The sequence below is a fragment of the Aedes aegypti genome, chromosome 3 (genome assembly GCF_002204515.2).
Source record: "Aedes aegypti strain LVP_AGWG chromosome 3, AaegL5.0 Primary Assembly, whole genome shotgun sequence".
NCBI lineage: Eukaryota > Metazoa > Arthropoda > Insecta > Diptera > Culicidae > Aedes > Aedes aegypti.
In genome coordinates, this window is record NC_035109.1 from 59,983,741 (window position 1) to 60,004,263 (window position 20,523).

The window sequence follows — 20,523 nt, forward strand, 5'->3', positions numbered from 1 at the left end:
GCACTCAGCATGTCTAATTTAGAGGTTACCAATAAAAACAAGGTTACGTATACTCTTCTTCTTATTATTCTTCATTTTCCTGACGTTACGTCCCTAGTGGAACCGAGCCTGATACTCAGCTTTGTTAGTTATAAATACAGGTTATTAAATAGGAATTTTCTTTTATAATACGATTTTTAATAACAGAATAATTCTCGACATATCTTTGAATTCAGTTATTATGAATAAATAAATTTAATGAATAAAAACCGTCCAAAAACATTGATTGAAATAAACAAATATTTTTTTTTACCATATGCTTTTTTTTGTCATCGAATGAAGTTTATAAATTGTGGCGACATTAGTAAGTTTTGTGGTAATATCTGTAGTTTTAACGTAAAACATTTCCGAAAGTGCATTAATTTAGAATGGAAATCTTAAATTTTTAAGCAAAAAAATCCTTGATTTTCTGAATCATAAAGTATTGTTTTCACTAACACCCAACATGCATGTGAAAAATAGCGAAATTGAAAGGTGAGAAGCAGGCTTTGTTCTAATGTGGACGTAATGCCGAAACGCAGGTGAATCATTTTGAGTTTGGAAAATCTGGTGGCCATCTTGGATTTCGACGCCATCTTAGTTTTTAGCAGTAGAATGATTTTTTACCATCTCAGCGCTCTTCATGTTTAATTAATTAAAGATCTCCGTTAAAAAACAAACAGATTCTTTATTTCTTATCTTATTTTAGCTGTTCAACAGATTGTTCATTTCTATCAATGGTTTTAGACCAAATAAATGAAAGAATTAATGCTATTTTTCAACTCGCAGATATGCAGAACAATCATTCAGGTGGCAAATAAGCGTTAAAAAATTTTACTTGTTAATTTATTTTTGAAGCTTAGGGGCTGGCTCTATTCCAGTAGGGACGTAACGTCAGGAAAAAAAAAGAACAAGAAGAATAGTAAGTGCAACGGTGGCATTAAAATTCAACATGTTGAGTGTTATCAAGGTGAAAACTCATTCTACTACTTAAAACCAAGATGGCGTCAAAATCCAAGATGGCCGCCAGATTTTTTCACTCAAAATAATACTCCTATTCTTCATCTGACTCGAAAAATACACCAACTATTGAAAACTTGTATCTTTGTTGTACAAAAAATGATGTTTGCATTGATTGCACTCGCCATATACGTCAAAATCGTGGAACATGTTTTAGAAAATCGTTCATTTCATAGGGTAAATACCATTGCACACCTTGTTTCTGTAGCCTATCTTACGCAATTTTTCCTCAGCTTTCTGATGGTGATCTCAGAATTCAAAACGAGCGGTGCGCTAATGGTGAAAAAACGATTTTTCTAACAAAATTCAAGATGGCGGCCAAATTCAAAATGGCCGCCGGATTTTTTTTAACTTCAAATGAAAGCTATATCCTTTCTCTATACGATGCCATTAAGTTTGGTATGTGTTCCAAGGGAAATATGAGACATATCACGTGAAGAAATACCCAAGATTTATCAAAAAATGGGCTTTTTTGCAAACTGTTTAGCTAGCTGGCGTTCGAGGGGTCCACCAATTTGAGAAAACAAAAAGGACCACCCTTAAGTTTTATCGAAAGCTAGCGATCAGTGACATAAAATTGGAATTCTAACGATGGGTGCCGATGGCGGCCTGGTTTCAGCGAGAATTGCTCTCATGTAGAAATTCTTGCAGAAACTACAGGAAAAATAAACGCAAAGTTTTCCTTCAAATATTATCAGAAAAATTGCAGTAGGATTGGAATTTTTGAATTACGTTGTAAAATAGTTCTGTTGATTCAAAAAATGTATGTCAGGCGACATCTTGGAATCAAATTATGTACCAAGGAAACCAATTAATGGATCAAGTGACTGAGTAATAGTTAAGAAATGATGGTTTATTATTTATGGCCCAACCAAAATACGAGCAAAACTCGAAATAGAAAAACAGTTTCCTCCGTAATAATCAACAAATAGTTTGTTTTTATTTATACGGAGAAAAGCTTTTCCAGTTTTGACATATGTTTGAAATTTACTTGGGCCTTAAACAACGCAGTGAAAGTTTTTTCGATTGCTTTCAATAAGAATTATAAAAGGTGGTTCTTTCGTTTCTTCTGAAAGACTCTCTTTCTTCAGCCTACACGTTCAAAAATCGTACTGTAAAACGATCAGGATTACACAGAAATGCCTAGATAAATTTGTGTGGACAACCTCAAATAATTATGTGAAGATTGCAAGAAGGCAATCTCAAAGAAATTGGAAAGATTGTAAGAAGGCTTTCTCAAGTGTTTGCAGAAATCTCTGGAATATCTTAGACAATATGCTGTTCATCAAATCATAAATGTCCCATATGGATTTTCGATCATGATAAACACCTCTTATCGGTTGTGCTACTTTTCCCCGAATGTCGTTTCCCCGAACCCCAGTTCCCAGAATGCCAGTTCCCCGAATATCCCTTTTCCCCGAATATCCCACTTCCCCGAAATGTTTTTAGAACTCATAATTGTCATATCTTTATACATTTCAGGGTGGTGAACGTACTGGTCTTCTGACATGCACCATTCTTTATTTGATTGGCGGTTCTTACGAGTTTTACCGTCCTCAGCATTTTTGGCAATATGTTTATAGCCTAGAATGACCAAATACAGTGCTGTTCTGAATAATAGCAGCGCATGTCGATTTTCATACAAAATGCTCAACTTTGAAATGCTGTAGTTTTGTTCCATTTCAAGCAATCGAGCTGAAATTTTCTCCACAGAACTACAAATATGATCAATTTTGTAACTACAAAATTTCAGTTTTTTCTGAGTCCCTGTCGAAAAGTGAGGCACTAGGTGAAATGTTTCAAAAAAAAATAGCAGTTTTTCATTTTAAAATCTTTCTTCTACAAATATTTTAAACATTTTCGGTTTAGGTGCAGGTTTGATAAGTAGGAGGAGATTGTTCCAATGGTAAGTGATATACAATTTAAAACTATAATGTCAAGCCGAAATTCAAATTTTTAAAACTGCTATTTTTTTCGAACAATTTCATCTAGTATCTCACTTTCCGGCAGGGGCTTAGAAAATTTTGAAATTTAGTGTTTACAAAATTGGGCATATTTGTAGTTCTGTGGAGAAAATTTCAACTCGATTGCTTGAAAGGGAACAAAACTACAGCATGTCAAAGTTGAGCATTTTGTATGATAATCAACATGCGCTGCTATTATTCAGAACAGCACTGTACCTCCTTCTTTTGATTGCTTATCGTTCTTTATTATTCACTATTCTGCCTCTGAAAACTGTTATAGCGCCTATTTGAACTGCTCCACATTTAGGGAAAACGGGTCATTTGGGGAAATGGCATTCGGGGAAACGGGTCATTCGGGGAACTGGCATTCGGGGAACCGACATTCGGGGAAACGACATTCGGAGAAAAGTAGCACAAACCCTCTTATCATCGCAAAATTCATGTTTTAATATGTTCTATTCTACGCATATGAAAATTTACATTTTGTGGAAAAATATAAAGTTGGTGCCCCATGTTTAAAAATAAAGGTATAACATATGGGTTAGTTATGCTTTTATGGGCAATATTCATAATAATGATTTTCTCCAAAAACTTTTAAACTTGAAAATTCATGTCAATGGTTGATTCAAATATATAATAGGTAGTCAATCCGTTACTCGCAGCACCACCTGTTGGCTCGTCGGCCAAACACAATGATTTTAGCATTGGGCGTACATGTCTTCAAGAGTATGATTTTGATTGCGTTCTATTCTAAGTGTTTATTTGTCTGTGGTTTGATATTTAAAGCAAGTATTAACGATTTCATATAATTGTCCACAACAAGAGCCAATATTTTACGCTCTCTGTCAACTAGGAAAATATTTTAACCTACAAGTCAAACACATTTGTAATTTTTCCCGGAAAATGGTGATAGTTCACGCTGTTCAGTCGCGTTTGTGTGTGACGTTCACATCCCGAGGAGGAAAGAATAACTCGCCAATAAATTATGCATACCATATTTTGGTATCATACCACAATTAGGTATTGTTCAGTTATCAATACTTCATTTTGGTATTATAATGGTATTTGAAAAAAATGTTTAAAACAATTGAAAATACTTCATTTTGGTATTCGACAGCTACTGAGGACTGCTGGAGGTATTGAACTAGTATTGAAAAATTTCACTTTTATATGAAAATCCATCAAGTATTATTTAGGTATTACAATACCTGATCTAGTTATTAGCTTGGTATTTGTAGAATATGATGAAGGTATTATTTGAGGTATTTTACCTCTTATGCAGGGCTAATTCATACCTCATTCAGGTTGTAAGTATTGGAAATTATCTGGTATGGAATACCTCAATTTGGTATTCAGTAGTTATTTTCTTCTGCTCGGGATGTCAAGCAAGGCCACACGCGCGCGCGAAAACCATTTTCGGTCGGAAAATGATCCTACACACATTGATCGGCAAATGTCGGGTGCTCATCAATCAGCAATTTCAGTCTTTAATGAGCGAAGTTAATTTGTGTTGATTTATAATTAGCAGAGCAGGAGTTCGGCCGTACACAATCAACGCTGATGGAGATCGTCGTCGTCATATACCACCGCTAAATGCCGCAACTTTGATTGGCGAAATTATTTCGGTGAAAGTGACGTTCGGTGGTTCGGGTTTGGGCCCGTTCCGTTGTTCGGTGACCAATAGAAAGTAATGATTTTTTTTTTAATTTTGTTGCGTCCAAAATTCACTTTCTGTTTCGTAAATTATGTGTTTCCTAATTGATTGTGTAATTTTCCACAAATTTCATTGACTCAGTATAATGAGATGATGCACCTCCGAGTGTGAAATCTCTTTAAAAAATATGACAGCAATAATAACAAAATTTCATTAGCAGGGCTGGTGGCAGGCCTATTTTTGAGACTTGCAAATCTGAAAAAGTTACTAGTTTCAATAGTAAGTCTCATAAATTGACCATCCTAATATACCAATATTTAGTTATCGGTAGAAAAAAAAATCTTCAAGAATGTTATACTTGCATTAAGTGTGCATTTAGTACTTGCGTCAAAAATTCCCAATTCACCGTCAACCTAAAAACCAAAAACTGCAATGCTTCTCAACTACCAACCATAAAAAGCAGCTGTTTTGTCTTTCACAGTCTGATTCGCGCTACAATCATTAAATGAGTAATTTATTAATTACTTCCCGCGACCCGTATTCTCATTACGTCTCTTTCTTTCTTCTTTCTGTATTTCCCCTTCGCAGGCAGTAAAACAGTTCATAGACCTGATAAACAGTTCCAGCAGCAATGACCCGAACCGGAAGGCGGTCACACCGGCGATCGCGACCAAATTCCTGCTGGCACGGAAATTTGACATTCCCCGAGCGGTAGCCCTGTATGAACAGCACGAACTGATCCGGCAACGGGAGGGTCTGTACGGGTTCGATCCGATGCTGGATCCGCTGCGAGCCGAACTCGAAACGGGGAAGTTCACCATACTGGTAAGTGTCATCGAAACGTTTGGTAATTTATGATACCATGTGGATAGTTATTTAGCTGTATTAAGGGTTCGTCCATAATTACATACCACTCACAAGGAATGAAATAGTTCTGCAAAACGTGATGGGTCATACTCGATTTTTGAATCTTCCATACACAAATTGCACGTCAAGAAAACAAATGTAAAATTAGATGCAGGACCTTACATATGCGAGCGTTTTCAAAGACGTAAATTTACAGATCAAAAATGTTATTCTACACATTTTGAAATCTAATTTCGTACGAAGTATGATAGTACATCAGGTATCAGAAGGTCGGCTTCCGCCAATATATGGACGATCCATAGGAACCACGCCATTCACAAATGATGTCATCAGTCTCGGTTCCCAGTGATCATCGTTTTCGGTTCCAATTATTCCCCGTGTTCTAATTTGACGTGTTGTGGGATGTTTCTTCGGCGATGGCGTGAAGATGATAATTGTGTTTATAAACCAACCAAGCAGACAAGTGCCTTCCAAATGGTGCTGCTGCGTGAAGAGAACGCAAGGAAAACGGAATCATTGTTCCAGAGCTAGTCCCATTTACGGAGTTGAAGAAAGATGAGATTAATCCCCTATTTCTCCGACGTGAACATCTTATAAGTATTTTCTCATGACATTGATCAATGCATAGGTATTTTCTCATGACATTGATCAATGCATTGTGTTTTGCCGAATTCGTGCGTTTTTTGAAAAGCTCACAAACCGTTCATTTTAGCGATACCTATAGTTTAGGGCTGGTAGCAAGTCACTTTTTAATGACCTGGTCACTTTTTTCGACCTGGTTACTTAAAGTCACTATTTCCAACAAAATGTCACTAAAGTCACTTTTTTCGGAAAAATAGTCACTAAAGTCACTATTTTCGTGATCTGATGAAAATTAAATTTAAAACTCCATCAAAAAGAGATAGATATTTGTAATATATATAAAAACAAATATAGTGTGATTGGGAAATGGAAGTGTCAAGAAAAATAAGAAATCCTGGCTAGCTTTCTGAAAGAACTCAGGTGAATATTTCGTAAACATTTCCCATAAAAAAATTTCTGAGAAAATTTATGCAGGAGATTCTGGCAAAACTTAGGGCAACTTCACCGATGGACCAAATCACAGGCTTGGTCCAAATTTTTGGACCATAGTAAAAAATGAAGCTTGATTCGATGTTGCCAATGAAGTTCCAATTTTATTTTATACCAGTTTTCCGGTCTAATTTTTTGGAACAGGCTAGCTGCCTAGTTCATTTTTGGTCGGATTCGAACCAATATTTGAGCTGTTTGAAATCTGGTTTGACATATGTTTGTTTACCAGTTCGGATTTTTGTCCCTGAAATAGCTTTGTAGTCTAGTAGGTGAGGTGAGGGTGCAAAAGTTGAGTGTTTTAAGATGGAAAGCGAACATCAGGCTATTTCTCCGGGGAAGCTTTTCGAAATTCCTGCAGGAATTCTTCCAGTCCAATTCCACCAAGAATTTCTACGAGAATACATCTAAAGATTCCTCGATGAAGTCCTTCAACAGAATCCTCCAACAGAGTCCTCCAGGAGCTCTTCCAGAAGTTATACCGAAGATGTTCCGATGAGTCTAACAAAATTTCCACCAGGAACTACTCCATGGATTCCCACCAGCAGTTTCCCCTTGGATTTTCTACGGGGACTTATTTCAGGAATTCATCCGCGGATTTGCTACAGCAATACCTCCGGGGATTTCCTCCAGGAATCCCTTCAGGTATTTCAATCAGAAATTTCTTCGTATATTTTGGCCAGAAATTCCCTTCTTTCCTTCCGCCAAGAATTCTCAGAATTTGTTTCTTTGAAATCCTTCGGGATTTTTTTTCCAGAAGTTTCTCAGAGGCATTCCAATAGAAATTCCACCGGAGATTTCGTCCAGGAATTCTTCTACGAATTGCTTCGGGGATTTATTCAGATAATTTATCCGAGAATTTCCTCCACTGATTTCTCTGGCGATTTGCACCACGATTTTCTCCGGGGATTTTGTCCAGGAATTCCTCTGCTGAACCTGAACCTAGTGAACCTTCTGTAGTAATCTGCAACTATAGAAGGAATCTTAAATCTGCTTTCTGAAAGATCCTCATCAAACTCTACTGGAAGATTAGCCAGAGACGGTGTGGAAAACAACCAAAAAAATTAGAGAGTTTGTTAAAATCTCGTCCAGAACTTCAAATGTGAGTAATAATTTTCCTAGAAATCGTTTGAGAATTAGAAATGCCAATCAATAAAATATACATTTTTCCATTCATTAACCCTTGCTATTGTTTTTACTCGACTTTGGTCAACTATTTTTGTACAAAAACACGTTTTTATATTGCACATTTAAATTATCGAGTTCTAGGCTATTCCAGCCTGTTCGTCGTGTACATGTAAACTTCAAAACAAACGTTTGTATAATGAATGCTTAAACATTGTTAGACAACATTGATTCATTAATAGTGATATCAGTGGCGATCCCCTAACGTCAAATACATTTGGCATCGACAAAATAAAAGAATGCAACGAAACGCTTCCTTCGCTCCATATTACGAATTCTTAACATAAAGTGATTCATAAAATGTTGAACAATTCGTTTTGTTTATGGATTAATTAACAATTGGGTCCTAAAATTGTTAATGAAATCTTGTTTTTATTCAATAACACGAAAGAGCATCTTACTGCAACTACTTTAGCAATTTTTCCCACTCAAATTACGGCTATATCATGTTTAAACGTTAATTTAAAAATTGGGTCCATAAATGAACCTTGACACTTAAGATCATGTTTGACGTTCGCTTAGTCGACAAAAACACCACAGGGGTTTTAGTTCGGCCACTGGGGTTGTTCCTATCTGACATTTTGTAAGGGACACGGAAAACAAAATACACCCAAAATTTGAGTTTAAGCCAAAGGATGTGAGAAAATCTAAAAAAATTTTTTTGGGCTTAAACCAACGGAAAACATTAGAAAATTGAGTAAACATGTGTTTTTGGCCTAAACTCAAGCGTTTGGCACTAAAATTGGGACAGGGCTTTAGGACCCAATTGGCGACTTACCTACATATAAAGTTGACCCAGTTTGGATTTCCAGATGATACTGTGAAAGTTTGGACGAAATACACCAAGAAGAGGTTCAACGACCTTAAACTGTCGTGAATTACATACGATTACCATTTGTAAAATTTGAGAGTTTAAAAGTGTACATTTCCTACATATATACAGTGACCCCACGCAGTTGAATCACCCACAATTTATAAATCAGCTGATTTCAAAAGACAAAATTATTATCAAACTTGTCACAAAACATCACAGAATTATTTTTACACATAGTTTCTTATCAGTAAAAATAATTCTGTGATGTTTTGTGACAAGTTTGATAATAATTTTGTCTTTTGAAGTCAGCTGATTCATAAATTGTGGGTGATTCAAATGCGTGGGGTGACTGTATTCAAAAAAAAATCCAGAAGATTGGAAAATGTTTAAATTCTAACGAAAATTTCACAATCTGTTTTTCCTGATTTTTCCGAATAAATCATGTTGTCTCGTGAGCAGCTGAAAAATCATCGAAAGATATGTCGAAAACTGAGCTCGATTTGGGACAAAACGTCGAAAGCCAAAACGTCGAATTCCAAAGCGTCGAGTGCCAAAACGATGAAAGGACAAAACGTCGAACGAACAAAACGTCGAAAAGGGAAAATTGAAAGTGAACAAACATTTTTTAGATGAATGATTGTCTTTTAAAAGAAAAACATGATTCGACGTTTTGTCCTTTCGATGTTATGTCCCTTCGATGTTTTGGGATTCGACGTTTTGTCTTCCGACGTTGTGTCACTCAACCCATCTTGTCAAAAAATTTTAGAATATTTCGTCGGATGACATTTGGTCGAAGGACGTTTGGTCGAACAAACATTTTGTCGATAGCCAATTATCCTATTTTTTAACTGTATACGACTATTTGTTTCTGATTTGAAGTTATGAAAATATTTTGGATTTTGATGGTGATATCTTTTCAAAAGCGTTTTTTTGCACATTGAGTAAAATATTTGGCTTTATTGAATTTATCATTGTCTTCAAAATCATCATTCTAAAACAAACTCCTCAACAAGTTTTTTAATTACATACGATGTGAACATAATGATTTTTTTGAATTCATTACTGCTAAACTTCTCAAATGGAAGCATTCGGAGAGAGTGCTCAGGATCAAGGATCGAAATCTAGTGATCATGATAAAACAAATGATGCATCGTGGTTGTTCTTTATCATGCGATCATAGCAACAACGATAAACCCTTAGTCGTCAAGCCATCATAACAAACTCCGCTCCGCGAAAAATGAATCGCTCGGCCTGTGAGCTGACGATCAATTGTTCGCGAATCAAAGTCATAATTTTAGAGGATTTTTCTGATTGCACTCCTCGATTTGTCTCCTAGCTTGTCGTTTTTAATTTGAAAGTCAATCGTGCATGGTATGTGAGAAAGTTTATCCGTGAGTTTTAAATTAATTCGCATTAATCGCAACTTGCTACAATATCCGACAAACCCTTTGTCCTACGACAAACAGTTCATCGGATGCTCGATATATCTATGATTAGCGCGCGTGGTGAGGTGCTGAAATCATGTTGCTGCAAGAGCGGTGGCCCTCTTGGACCATTCAAATATCATGTTGTTTGTCGTTAGAGCTGATTTTTTTTCATCCTTGCTCAGGATCTTTTGTTGATTTCCGAGTCTTGTAATTTACGGATGTTGATAAGACTTGAAAACGCGAAAATCATATTTAAAACGACACGTAAAAAATGCCGTAGGGAATCATAAATGTCGACAATAGGGCAGCGTATATTTATTACGCATTGATAAAATCGAACATTTCAATTCCCCCGTAACGCATTTTGTATGGAATATTAAAAATTTTTGTATGAGTCCTAACGCTTTAGCCGGATACGTGACGGATACGGCGCCTTGGATACGTTTCTCTACTAATAATCAATCAGTTTATGGAGACTTCCGGCTTTACATCATTCCTATAACAAATATATGGCTTTCCTGACGGAGCTAATAACTTCGGGTGAATAACAAAATTTAGGGTGACAGTTTTGAATGGTTACGTTAACTAAAAGTAAAACTTTGTTTCTATAGTATTAAAATTCGACGAATTGTCAGTGCGATGACATATGCCTTCTATTCTAATCAAACATTTTCGACCAAACGTCCATTCGACGGAATGCCCGTTCGATCAAACACTCTTTCGACTAAACGTCATTCGACCAAATATCATATTGTGTACTCTTTGTAAAAAAGATCGTTAATGATAATGACAAGAATTACATATGAATACCGAACGGAAGAGAAAATCATTGAATTTATTCAGCACATTCCCTTATTAATTCACGCTCAATTTTTGTCGCAGTGTAGTTTTATATTTCATAGCTGTAACTAAGTATTTGTTTCTATACAAAACGACTTTGTTATGGACAATTCTCGCTGAAACCAGGCCGCCATCGGCACACATCGTTAGAATACCAATTTTCTGTCACAGATCGCTAGTATATGCTAAAACTAAAGGGTGGTCCTTACAGTATTGTCAAATTAGTGGACCCCTCGTACGCCAGATAGCTAAACAATTAGCGAAAAAGCCCAGTTTTTGATAAATCTTAGGTATTTCTGCATGTGAAAAACTCATTCTACTACTTAAAATCAAGACATCCGCTAGATTTTTTCACTCAAATTAACACTTTTATTATTCATTCGACTTGAAGAAAACACCAACGAATGAAGTCTTGTTTTTTTTTTTTTTGTACAAAAAATGATGTTCGCATTGATTACACTCGTCATATACGTCAAAATCGTAGAACCTGATTCAGTAAATCGTTCATTTTATAGCGTTGCTCATCGTATTTTTGCAGCCTATCTTACTCAGTTTTTTCCCAGCTATCTGATGGTGATTTCAGAATTCAAAACGAGCGGTATGCTAATGGTGAAAAAAAAAGTTTTTCTGATGGCGGCCAAATTAAAAATGACCGCTAAAATTTTTTTAGCTTCAAGTGAAAGCTATATCCTTTCTCTACACGATGCCACAATTTTGTGTTCCTCGCGAAATATGAGACATATCACGTAAAGAAATACCTAAGATTTAAAAAAATGGGCTTTTTCGCTAACTGTTTAGCTTGCTGGCGTACCGGGGGTCCGCCAATTTGAGAAAATCGAAAGGACCACCCTTTAATTTTAGAATATACTAACAATCAGTGACATAAAATTGGAATTCTAACAATGTGTGCCGATGGCGGCCTGGTTTCAGCGAGAGTTGCTCTTATATGAAAGAAAATGTAAATGAAACATACATTTAATCAATTATCTCATTCATTTAAAAAATGGACACCTTTTGCGTACTATATCTTTTTAATTTGTCAATGAAATCGTAATCGGGTTTCTGTACATCGTTCGACTAATATTGTACAATGTTGTGATAATAAAAAAGCCGCCAAAATAATCAAATTTCGCACGAATAAGGGACAAAGTTAATGGTCGATTTTGAAAGTTAATAAATCCAAATTGAAATCAATAATCATTAGAAATTGGCTAAAAAATTCTACAATTCATACTTCATATTTTCTAAAAAGGACTTGATCTTCAATAAGAAGCCTCCTAAAAAATCAAGTTATTTTTTGAGCAACAATTTTCCAGATATCATAAAAACAATTTTCATAGATTTAGAGAAACATATCTTTAATTTAAACGGAATTGAAATTAATACAATTTTCAGATACGTCCTAACGGAAGAACTAATATAGTTTTCCTACTGCTTCAAAGAGTTGCCAATCAATTTTCCATACCATATTTAAAAGGCAATAAAGAAAAAAAGCACAATGAAAATCAATCAAAGTTCAATGAAAATCGAAATTGGCAACACTGCTGTAATTAAATTGAATTTAATTTCCATGTATTATTTTCATAATATGTTATTCTGAAACTACCGATCGAAATATTAAAAGAAAAATGTTTACAGATTGCTGTAGGTCGGTAAATATACGTACATTTCTTAAAAAGTTAAAAGTTTTTCAATAAATAGTCATACAGATTAATATTTATACTTTAGAATGCGGTGAAAACTCGCGATTTAGCTCTCTATTATACAAATATAGTTTCTTTAGTAGTCTAAACCAATTTTGAAGAAGTTTTTTCACTCTTTGTTGGGAGTAAAAGGATGTGATATTTCAGCAAATTTGACCATAAATGGATACATCACTAGAGCAACCTAGTGTCAGATATTTGTTATGCGAGTTTATGCAAAACCTATTTAGTTCTTCAGCCAAAAGCATTTGAACAGATCTTATATTTTCATAACATCGTACAATGGTAGTAGAACGAAGCACAGAAAACCGATTACGATTTCATTAATGAAAAAAAAAAACAGATATAGCATAAACAAGGTGTTCACTTAATAAAATGAACAGTCCTTGCACTAGATGGATTCTGCTAACAATTTCACTACAACTTATGAACATCTTGGTGAATAAATTTGGAAGGTTTCACTTACGGTTTTTACAGATTGGTAATTACAGACCGCCCAACATAATGCAAATGAAACGTTTATTCACGTTTATTCATTCAGAAACAGAAACTACTCTTTGTTTGTTTTTTTTCTAGTGCTTACGATCTTTTCCACAATTACATAGAAAAATTTGAAGATAAGCAAATTTCACTTGAAATTTTAAATGATATATAATTCTTAGATCACTAGAATGAAAATGCGCGCATATCTCCTCATTTTCTATGATACCATTGCCTTTCTTCGTGAACTATTAAATAAAATAAATTGGAGACGATCGCTGAAAGAGTTCTTTGAAACACGATCCCATTTACGAATGCAGCAAAAATGAGAAAGGAACGATAATTTACTACTTCCTTGCTTTGTTCCGGTGTTGTATACGATATGATGAGTATGCCTTCTTTCAGGTTTACCCATCCCCTGGTCTAGCTACTCGCGGGTAATTCAATTTGCTTCGTTCCCGTCACTCGGGAGATCGGGTTGAGGATTACGGTGATGTTTAGTTTTTGTTTGTTTTACACCAAGATCCGACGGATCGATATGGAAAAAAAAACATTGATGGCATGATTGGGAGCCGCCGCGGTCGGTGAACAACTGAACTTCGAGTACATTCTCAGGTGGATCAATTGCGCGTATGTTGGCGTAACGAACTCACCAGGAGCGGTGGGTTTGTGTCGATTCATATTTTGAAAATCATATTTGTATGGCCGATTTGAGTTTTGCTCAACAAAGTCAGAAAGCCGATGTTAATTAAGATTGTTCATACTTAAATTAAAAGGAATGAAAAAAGAATGAAGAGTCTGGTACACGACACTGAAGACGACCTTACAGTTGGGGTCAAAATACGCTTATCTGTCAAAGTATACAAACTCTACTGGAATTAAACGGTATAGTACTAAATTAGGTTTCCATTTATTTATAGATATTCCACTAAACAGCTCAAAGATTTATTAACTCTCATCATAATGTCATTCGTCTGCTATCCACAATAAATTGATAAATACGAGGCGTTACTCATATACAAGCATTGAAAAGCCTGGATGTTATCCAACTGTTGATCAGCCGAATCATCTGCAGATCTTCAAGGACACGGCCTCATCAATGTCGGAAGATTGACGCAACATCGGATTCCAATGAACTCCAACACGGTCCATTCCGGTTGTGAGCAATCGTCGTCTTCGACAGCTTCGCGGCTCTTCGATAGCTTTTCAATCCGGTTGGTTAGTCACGGTTACCTAACCCTGGGGAAACACCTTCATTTATTTAAGGCTACTCTCATCAATCACACTGACAACCTAAAAATCGCAGTTCCTCCATTCGCACTTTTACGGGCCGGACACAAAAGCACTTCGTCAATCATCTCATCTCCTGCGTATCGAATATCACACGATAACGGCACGGTACTGTGCGCGACGCGACGTAGCCCCAACACTAAGGTGTTCCAATTTTATTTTGAGAATATCAACTTCTGTTACAACTCCCAATTTTATTCATTTGCACCTCCCGCAGCTATTGTGGATATTTGAGCCGAACCCGGGTAAGGGGTCATGCACAAATTACGTCACGCTCCGAGGGTGGGGGGAGGGGGTCAAGCCAAGCGTGACAAGCCTTACAAAAATTTCGGAGGACTCATACAAAAAAGGTGACAAAGGGGGGGGGGTCGAAAAAGTTGAAATTTAGCGTGACATAATTTTTGTACCATCCCTAAGCTGTAATATGAGATTATTGTAGTTCGATCATTATGGACCACCCTACCTTACACACTCGAGTACAGTCCAAAACCGGGCACATAAATTGCAAACTTTCTCCACGCGGTATCCATCCAAGCGATTGCAATTGCTGCTGACTGGCCGTCGTCATCGTCTTCTGCACTGCTGTAGTTGCTGCTGATGCCAGTTAATCTCTAATTGTAATGAGTCAATAAATCAAGGAAAGCAGTAACCGTTTTTCCTACGCACAACAATTCCCCTCAATCCACCAATCAAAAGACTCTCGACGTCGACGAAAAAGTTCGCGAATGGTGAAGCAACGGATCACGCCAGTGAGTTTTCACAATTAAATTAAAATGAACTGTTGCCAGTCGCCGTTGCACGCAGTTGTTAACCGAATGTTTGATGTACATGTGGCCCTCCCCTGTGCTGCTACTCCTTCACTGCACTATAACCGTTTATTACACGATCACGCGGTCGAAAGTGAGAAGATCAATATCCTAACAACGCACAGTGGGAAAAAGGGACCTAAAATATAATTTTTTGGAAGTCGCAAAACGGTATTGCATACGCATTTCTATGTAAAAAAAATCACGAGGAAGTGCGTACTGTACATTCGTGCTGTGTGTACCCAAATTCTCTCTGCTCTTGGAAGTTTAAAAAAAAACTACCTATAGCAATAAAACAGGACTTCCCAGTGCTATAAAAGCAGTACTTTTCCGTTCTTAAAAAAACAGTACTTTTCAGTACTATGTTTCTACTATTTTTCTCTTTGCGATCCTTTTAGGACCTGTGTCTTCGTTGGACCCGTTAGTGAAAGCTAGCGGTGGTAAAAGTTCTTGGACACCGTCTTGGAAACAAAACTTAGAATGTCTCTTCTTTTTACGTTTATTCATGGTTGCAACCACGAACAAAAGGAAGGGTTATACATATATATTGAAGTTTTTTTTATTTTTTGTTATGATATATTGATGAGAGTGTGTTTTTTTAAAAAATGAGTGGTACCTCATAAACATCTTGAAAACTTCAAAAACATCATATCTTTTTTTCAGATATCTTCTAGAATACTTAACCGATTTGCACGATTTTTCCAGTGTAGCTCCTTATCACCTAGCTTTGTATCAAGGTTTGAATGTTTTATTGCGGTAAAAAATGAAGCTGCCGGTAGAGGGGTTAACGAATAATTCCAACAACAAATAATCAGATAATACACCTACTTCTAATAAAATGTCTTCCTCTGATTTTGATTTTTGACTGAACAATTGAATCAAATGATTGATGCAATGCTCAAAATCACTACAATGGCTGGAGCATTGCGTTGACGTAAAATTTACTAAAAGAATAATTATCATAATTCGATTATTCAATGGATCCAAATATTTTTTTAAATATTTTAAATTGGAATGCTCGTTTTTTAAATGATAAAGAGGACGAACTATTTCATTTTCTAACAGTATATTTTCTAACACACATATAGCAGTTATTACTGAAACTTATTTAAATACTGGATCCTAAGTTCTTTGTTTATCGTAATGATCGACTTGATGAGGCATGCAATTGCAATCTTCATTCATAGGCGTATGAAACATCAACTGTTTTCGACATTTGAAGCCAATGTTTTTGAAACTTTGGGTGTTTCTGTTGTGAGACAGCTTGGTAAATATTCTTTCAAAGCCGTCTATTTGTCTTTTCAATCCACTGGGCAACAAGTTAATTTGCTTCAAAATGGCTTGCGGAAATTGACTTTGCTACAACTGGTGGTTTTGCATGAAAACATTGCTCATAGAAAAATTCACAAAGTAATTCCAACGGCAAAATTTTATTTGAAGAGTGCTCTTTAAGATATCTCTCAATTCAATACCCTGATAGCCCTACTTGTTTTTCCTCATCTAGAAACTCTTCTATGATTGATTTGATCTTTACAGACTCTATTCACCTTTGTAGCCAACTGATTACTTTGATCATGTCCCTGGTACATTTCAAATATCCCACGAAGCGGTTCTCAATTCTACCAGCTCCACTTTCAATTATTTTCGAGTCGACTGGAATACATATGTAACATATATCGACAATAAACTTGATGTTAACATTTATTTTCAAACAAATCTTGATATTGACGATGCTCTCGAACTAATTCCATTGTTGTAGCTGTTGAAAGACTAGTTCGCTAAAACCTCGCAGATCCTAGCAAGGCTAGCCCGACCACATCCGATTGCAAATCATAAAGAAATGCAATACAGTAGATGTATCTTTCAACTAGACAGCTACTAACTGATACCTCAATCAGCAGCTGCAATTCACAATTATTACAATTATTACATTATTTACAATCCTGCCTCGAAATGCTTCAGCCGAGCAAGAGCTAGTTGAGGTCGATTCCTTACTGTCGACAGGGCTTAAGCAAATCAACGATTTGGCCAACGATAACGGAAAGCTGATCGACTTGGTTTGTGTTAGTGACTCAGAATCGATGGAATTGTTCAGGTAATTTCAAGGTCATGTTCAAGGTCTGCTATGCTGAAAGTAGATCGTCATTACAAGTCACTAGTTTTGAAACTTGACAGTCAATATCGTCCATTGGCTCCCATATCAGAGCGCAATGAGTATAATTTCGCAAGGTGTGATTTTAATTCCATTAACGAGAGATTAACAACCTTGATTTGGATGCAGTTACTTAACCTCCCGACCGTTGATGCTGCCGTATCTGCTTTCTACGACAATATTAATCAAATAATTCACGAAACTGTTCCGTTGAAGACTAGTAGGCATACTAAGCTTTTCAATCAACCATGGTGGAACCCACAAATGCGTAATCTGCAAAACCGTTTGCGTAAGGCTCGGAAACGGTACTTTCGCTGCAGGACTTTGGAATATAAGTGCAATGTACAGCTTGCGGTGGCCGAGTATGTAAGCTTACATGAAATTCGATTTGGAGACCATATTGACAATATCCAGATTAACTGCAAGGAAAATTTGATATCATTGTAATTCGATCCTGAATTGCTTGTCCAAGGTTTTCGAAAGACTGCTGCATGACACGTTGTACCCAGCTGTTCAACCGATGATCTCGGAATTCCAACACGGATTCATGAAAAAACTTCCAATCTGAAGACTTTTACCAGCCCCTTTTTTGAAAACGTTGAAAACCGTCAGCAAGTTGATGCGGTTTATGTAGACCTCTCTAAAGCCTTCGATAAGGTTCCTCACGACCTTGCTTTAGAAAGCTAAGCCGCGCTGGCATTCATCCGTGGATCGTAAACTGGTTGAAATCTTATTTATCTTCTAGAAAGGATTTTGTCGAGATTCGTGATTCTGCATCCAATATTTTTGAGATTACATCTGGTGTTCCACACGGAAGTCGCCTGGGACCGCTTAATTTTATCCTATTTATAAATGATGTGTGTGGCCATTTAAAATACTCTAAACTGCTATTTGCAGACGACCTGAAAATTTACTGTGTGGTAAAATCAACTCTAGATTGTTGTGTTCTTCAAGCTGACATTGAAAAGCTATTATCTTCAGGCTGACATTGAAAAGCTATTATAATCATGCTCCTCTTGAACGAGTTTTCTCCATTAAGGATCTGGGAATCATTCAAGACAACAAATTAAGATTTCAAAAACAATCGCTAAGGCAAGTTCCATGCTCGGGTTCCTGTGCCGCAATACCGCAGACTTTGACGACGTTTACGCTCTGAAGACATTATACTGCTCTCCAGTTCGAATTGTTCTCGAATACGGAGTTCAAATATGGGCTCCACATCATGATGTTCATGAATTGCATATTGAACGCATTTGCTTTACGACGGCTGCCTTGGACCGATCCAGAAAGCTTACTAGTATACGAACATAGATGTGCGCTTATCGGACTGGAAATGCTGTCAAAACGCCGTACTTCGCTGCAGAGATTATTCATATTTGACATGATAAATCATCATATTGATTGCAGCAGCGTGCTCCAGAAAATCATTGTTAATGCCCCTCTCCGACAACTGCGTAACACTAACTTTTTATGGACTCCTGCACACCGAACCGTTTATGGCTGTAATAACCCTTTGGACAGATCTTGTAGATCATTCAACGGCGTTTACGATTTGTTTGATTTAAATATTAGTAGAGTTTTTAAAAATAGAATTGACAATATTTAAGCAGTCTGTGTGGCTTCCGCCAGATTTCGAACTAATAAATAAATAAATTCAACATCGTACACAAATATCATACCTCTCTCAACGAATCTTCCACACTTTTACCTACGACGACACATGCTTCTCAACCGACAATGTTCCTACCTGAGGTGCGACACTACCTCTATTCCAACACTCCTCCTTAGGGTCGCAACCTCGACTCCCGATCGTCTTCTCCTGTTACGAAACTCCTCCTCGTTCCGAACTTCTTACATGCTCCGTCCTCCATCCGAGCTCCTCCTGACTTCGATCCCGTCAAACGAGCTCCTTTGATCAGCCAGATGCCATCCAGTGTCCTGTATCGCCAACGTTCCCGATAGATCCCGTCATCCGTTGCGGCCAATCCATGCGTCCTGAAGATCCCGTACTGCGCCAAACAGCCTCCTCCAGAACGAGGCTACTGACTGATATCGCTACCCGCCAGCTTTTTTTTTTTTATTTCATGTCTGGGTATCAACATATTCATATTTACAATCTATTTCGACTACCTCTACAATTCTTACACAAGCCATCTCCACTGCAGGGTGTGTGATGTACCTGGTCGCCAACAGAAGCTAAGGACATTGAAATTCCATAATGTGAAGTAGAACGTGAGTCCGTGGTTATAAACGATGATCTTAAACTCTTGATTCGTCTTAAAAACGTTATGATAAGGCAATTTCAACGCAATCGCGATCCTGCTATGGAAATTATATGGCAAGATCTGCAAAAAGAAATCTGAAAATTGAGAAACAAAAATTTTGAAAATAAAATTTCGCAATTAGACCCTGGTCTAAGCCCTTTTGGAAATTATCTAATATTTTGAAAAACCTCAGAAGCCAATTCCGGCCTTGAAGGAGCAAAACAAATTATTACTACTTGCGAAAAATCTCAAAATCTTGCTATGCAGTTTTAATGAGCGCACAATTTTAATTTAGGATTCACAAGTCCAATTGAAAATCAAGTCACTCAGGATTTCGCAAGCATTCTCAATCATGGAATTTTTTACATCCTCATCAAGAAAGCTTATATATTTAACAAATGTTTTCAGTTGTCATATTTTCCTGACAAATGTGAAAATGTAAAAAATCCTCCCGAAGCTTCTAGCTATCATCCCACCAGCTTGCTTTCCTCCATCAGTAAACTTTTGAAAAGGTCATTTTGAACAGAATGATGGTTCACATCAACGAAAATTCATTTTGCCAATACAGTTCGGATTCCGTCATGGACATTCAACCACTCATCAACTTTTACGTGTAACAAATTTGATTCGTTTCAACAAATCTGAAGGCTATTCTACTGGTCTCGCTCTTCTTGACATAGAAAAAGCATTCAGCAGTGTTTAACATGATGAAAGCTCTTATTTTTCAAAACATACATTGGTAGAATAATTTTATGTTATCTGTCAAATCGTACACTTCAGTTTAATTATCAAAACTCCAATGTGAAAGTCTTCCTGTAAGAGCTGGTGTTTGCCAAAGGCAGCATTCTGGGACCAATGTAATACAATATTTTCCCACCTGACATAGCTGAGTTACCCCAGGGATGTCACAAATATTTGTTTGCGGATGACACAGGCCTCTCCGCCAAAGGACGAAGTCTGAGTGTCATCTA

At 36.7% G+C, this 20,523-nt stretch overlaps 1 protein-coding gene across 2 annotated transcripts in view; it reads left to right on the forward strand.

Annotated features, from left to right (window-relative positions):
* The window catches only part of LOC5566564 (tyrosine-protein phosphatase non-receptor type 9), a 206,880-nt gene that overhangs the window by 69,416 nt on the left and 116,941 nt on the right, over positions 1-20,523 (forward strand). For both annotated transcript variants that reach the window (XM_021851024.1, XM_021851023.1), the window contains exon 2: positions 5,245-5,481. In XM_021851024.1, the coding sequence (XP_021706716.1) occupies positions 5,245-5,481 (237 nt within the window). The remainder of the gene's footprint in view (positions 1-5,244; positions 5,482-20,523) is intronic.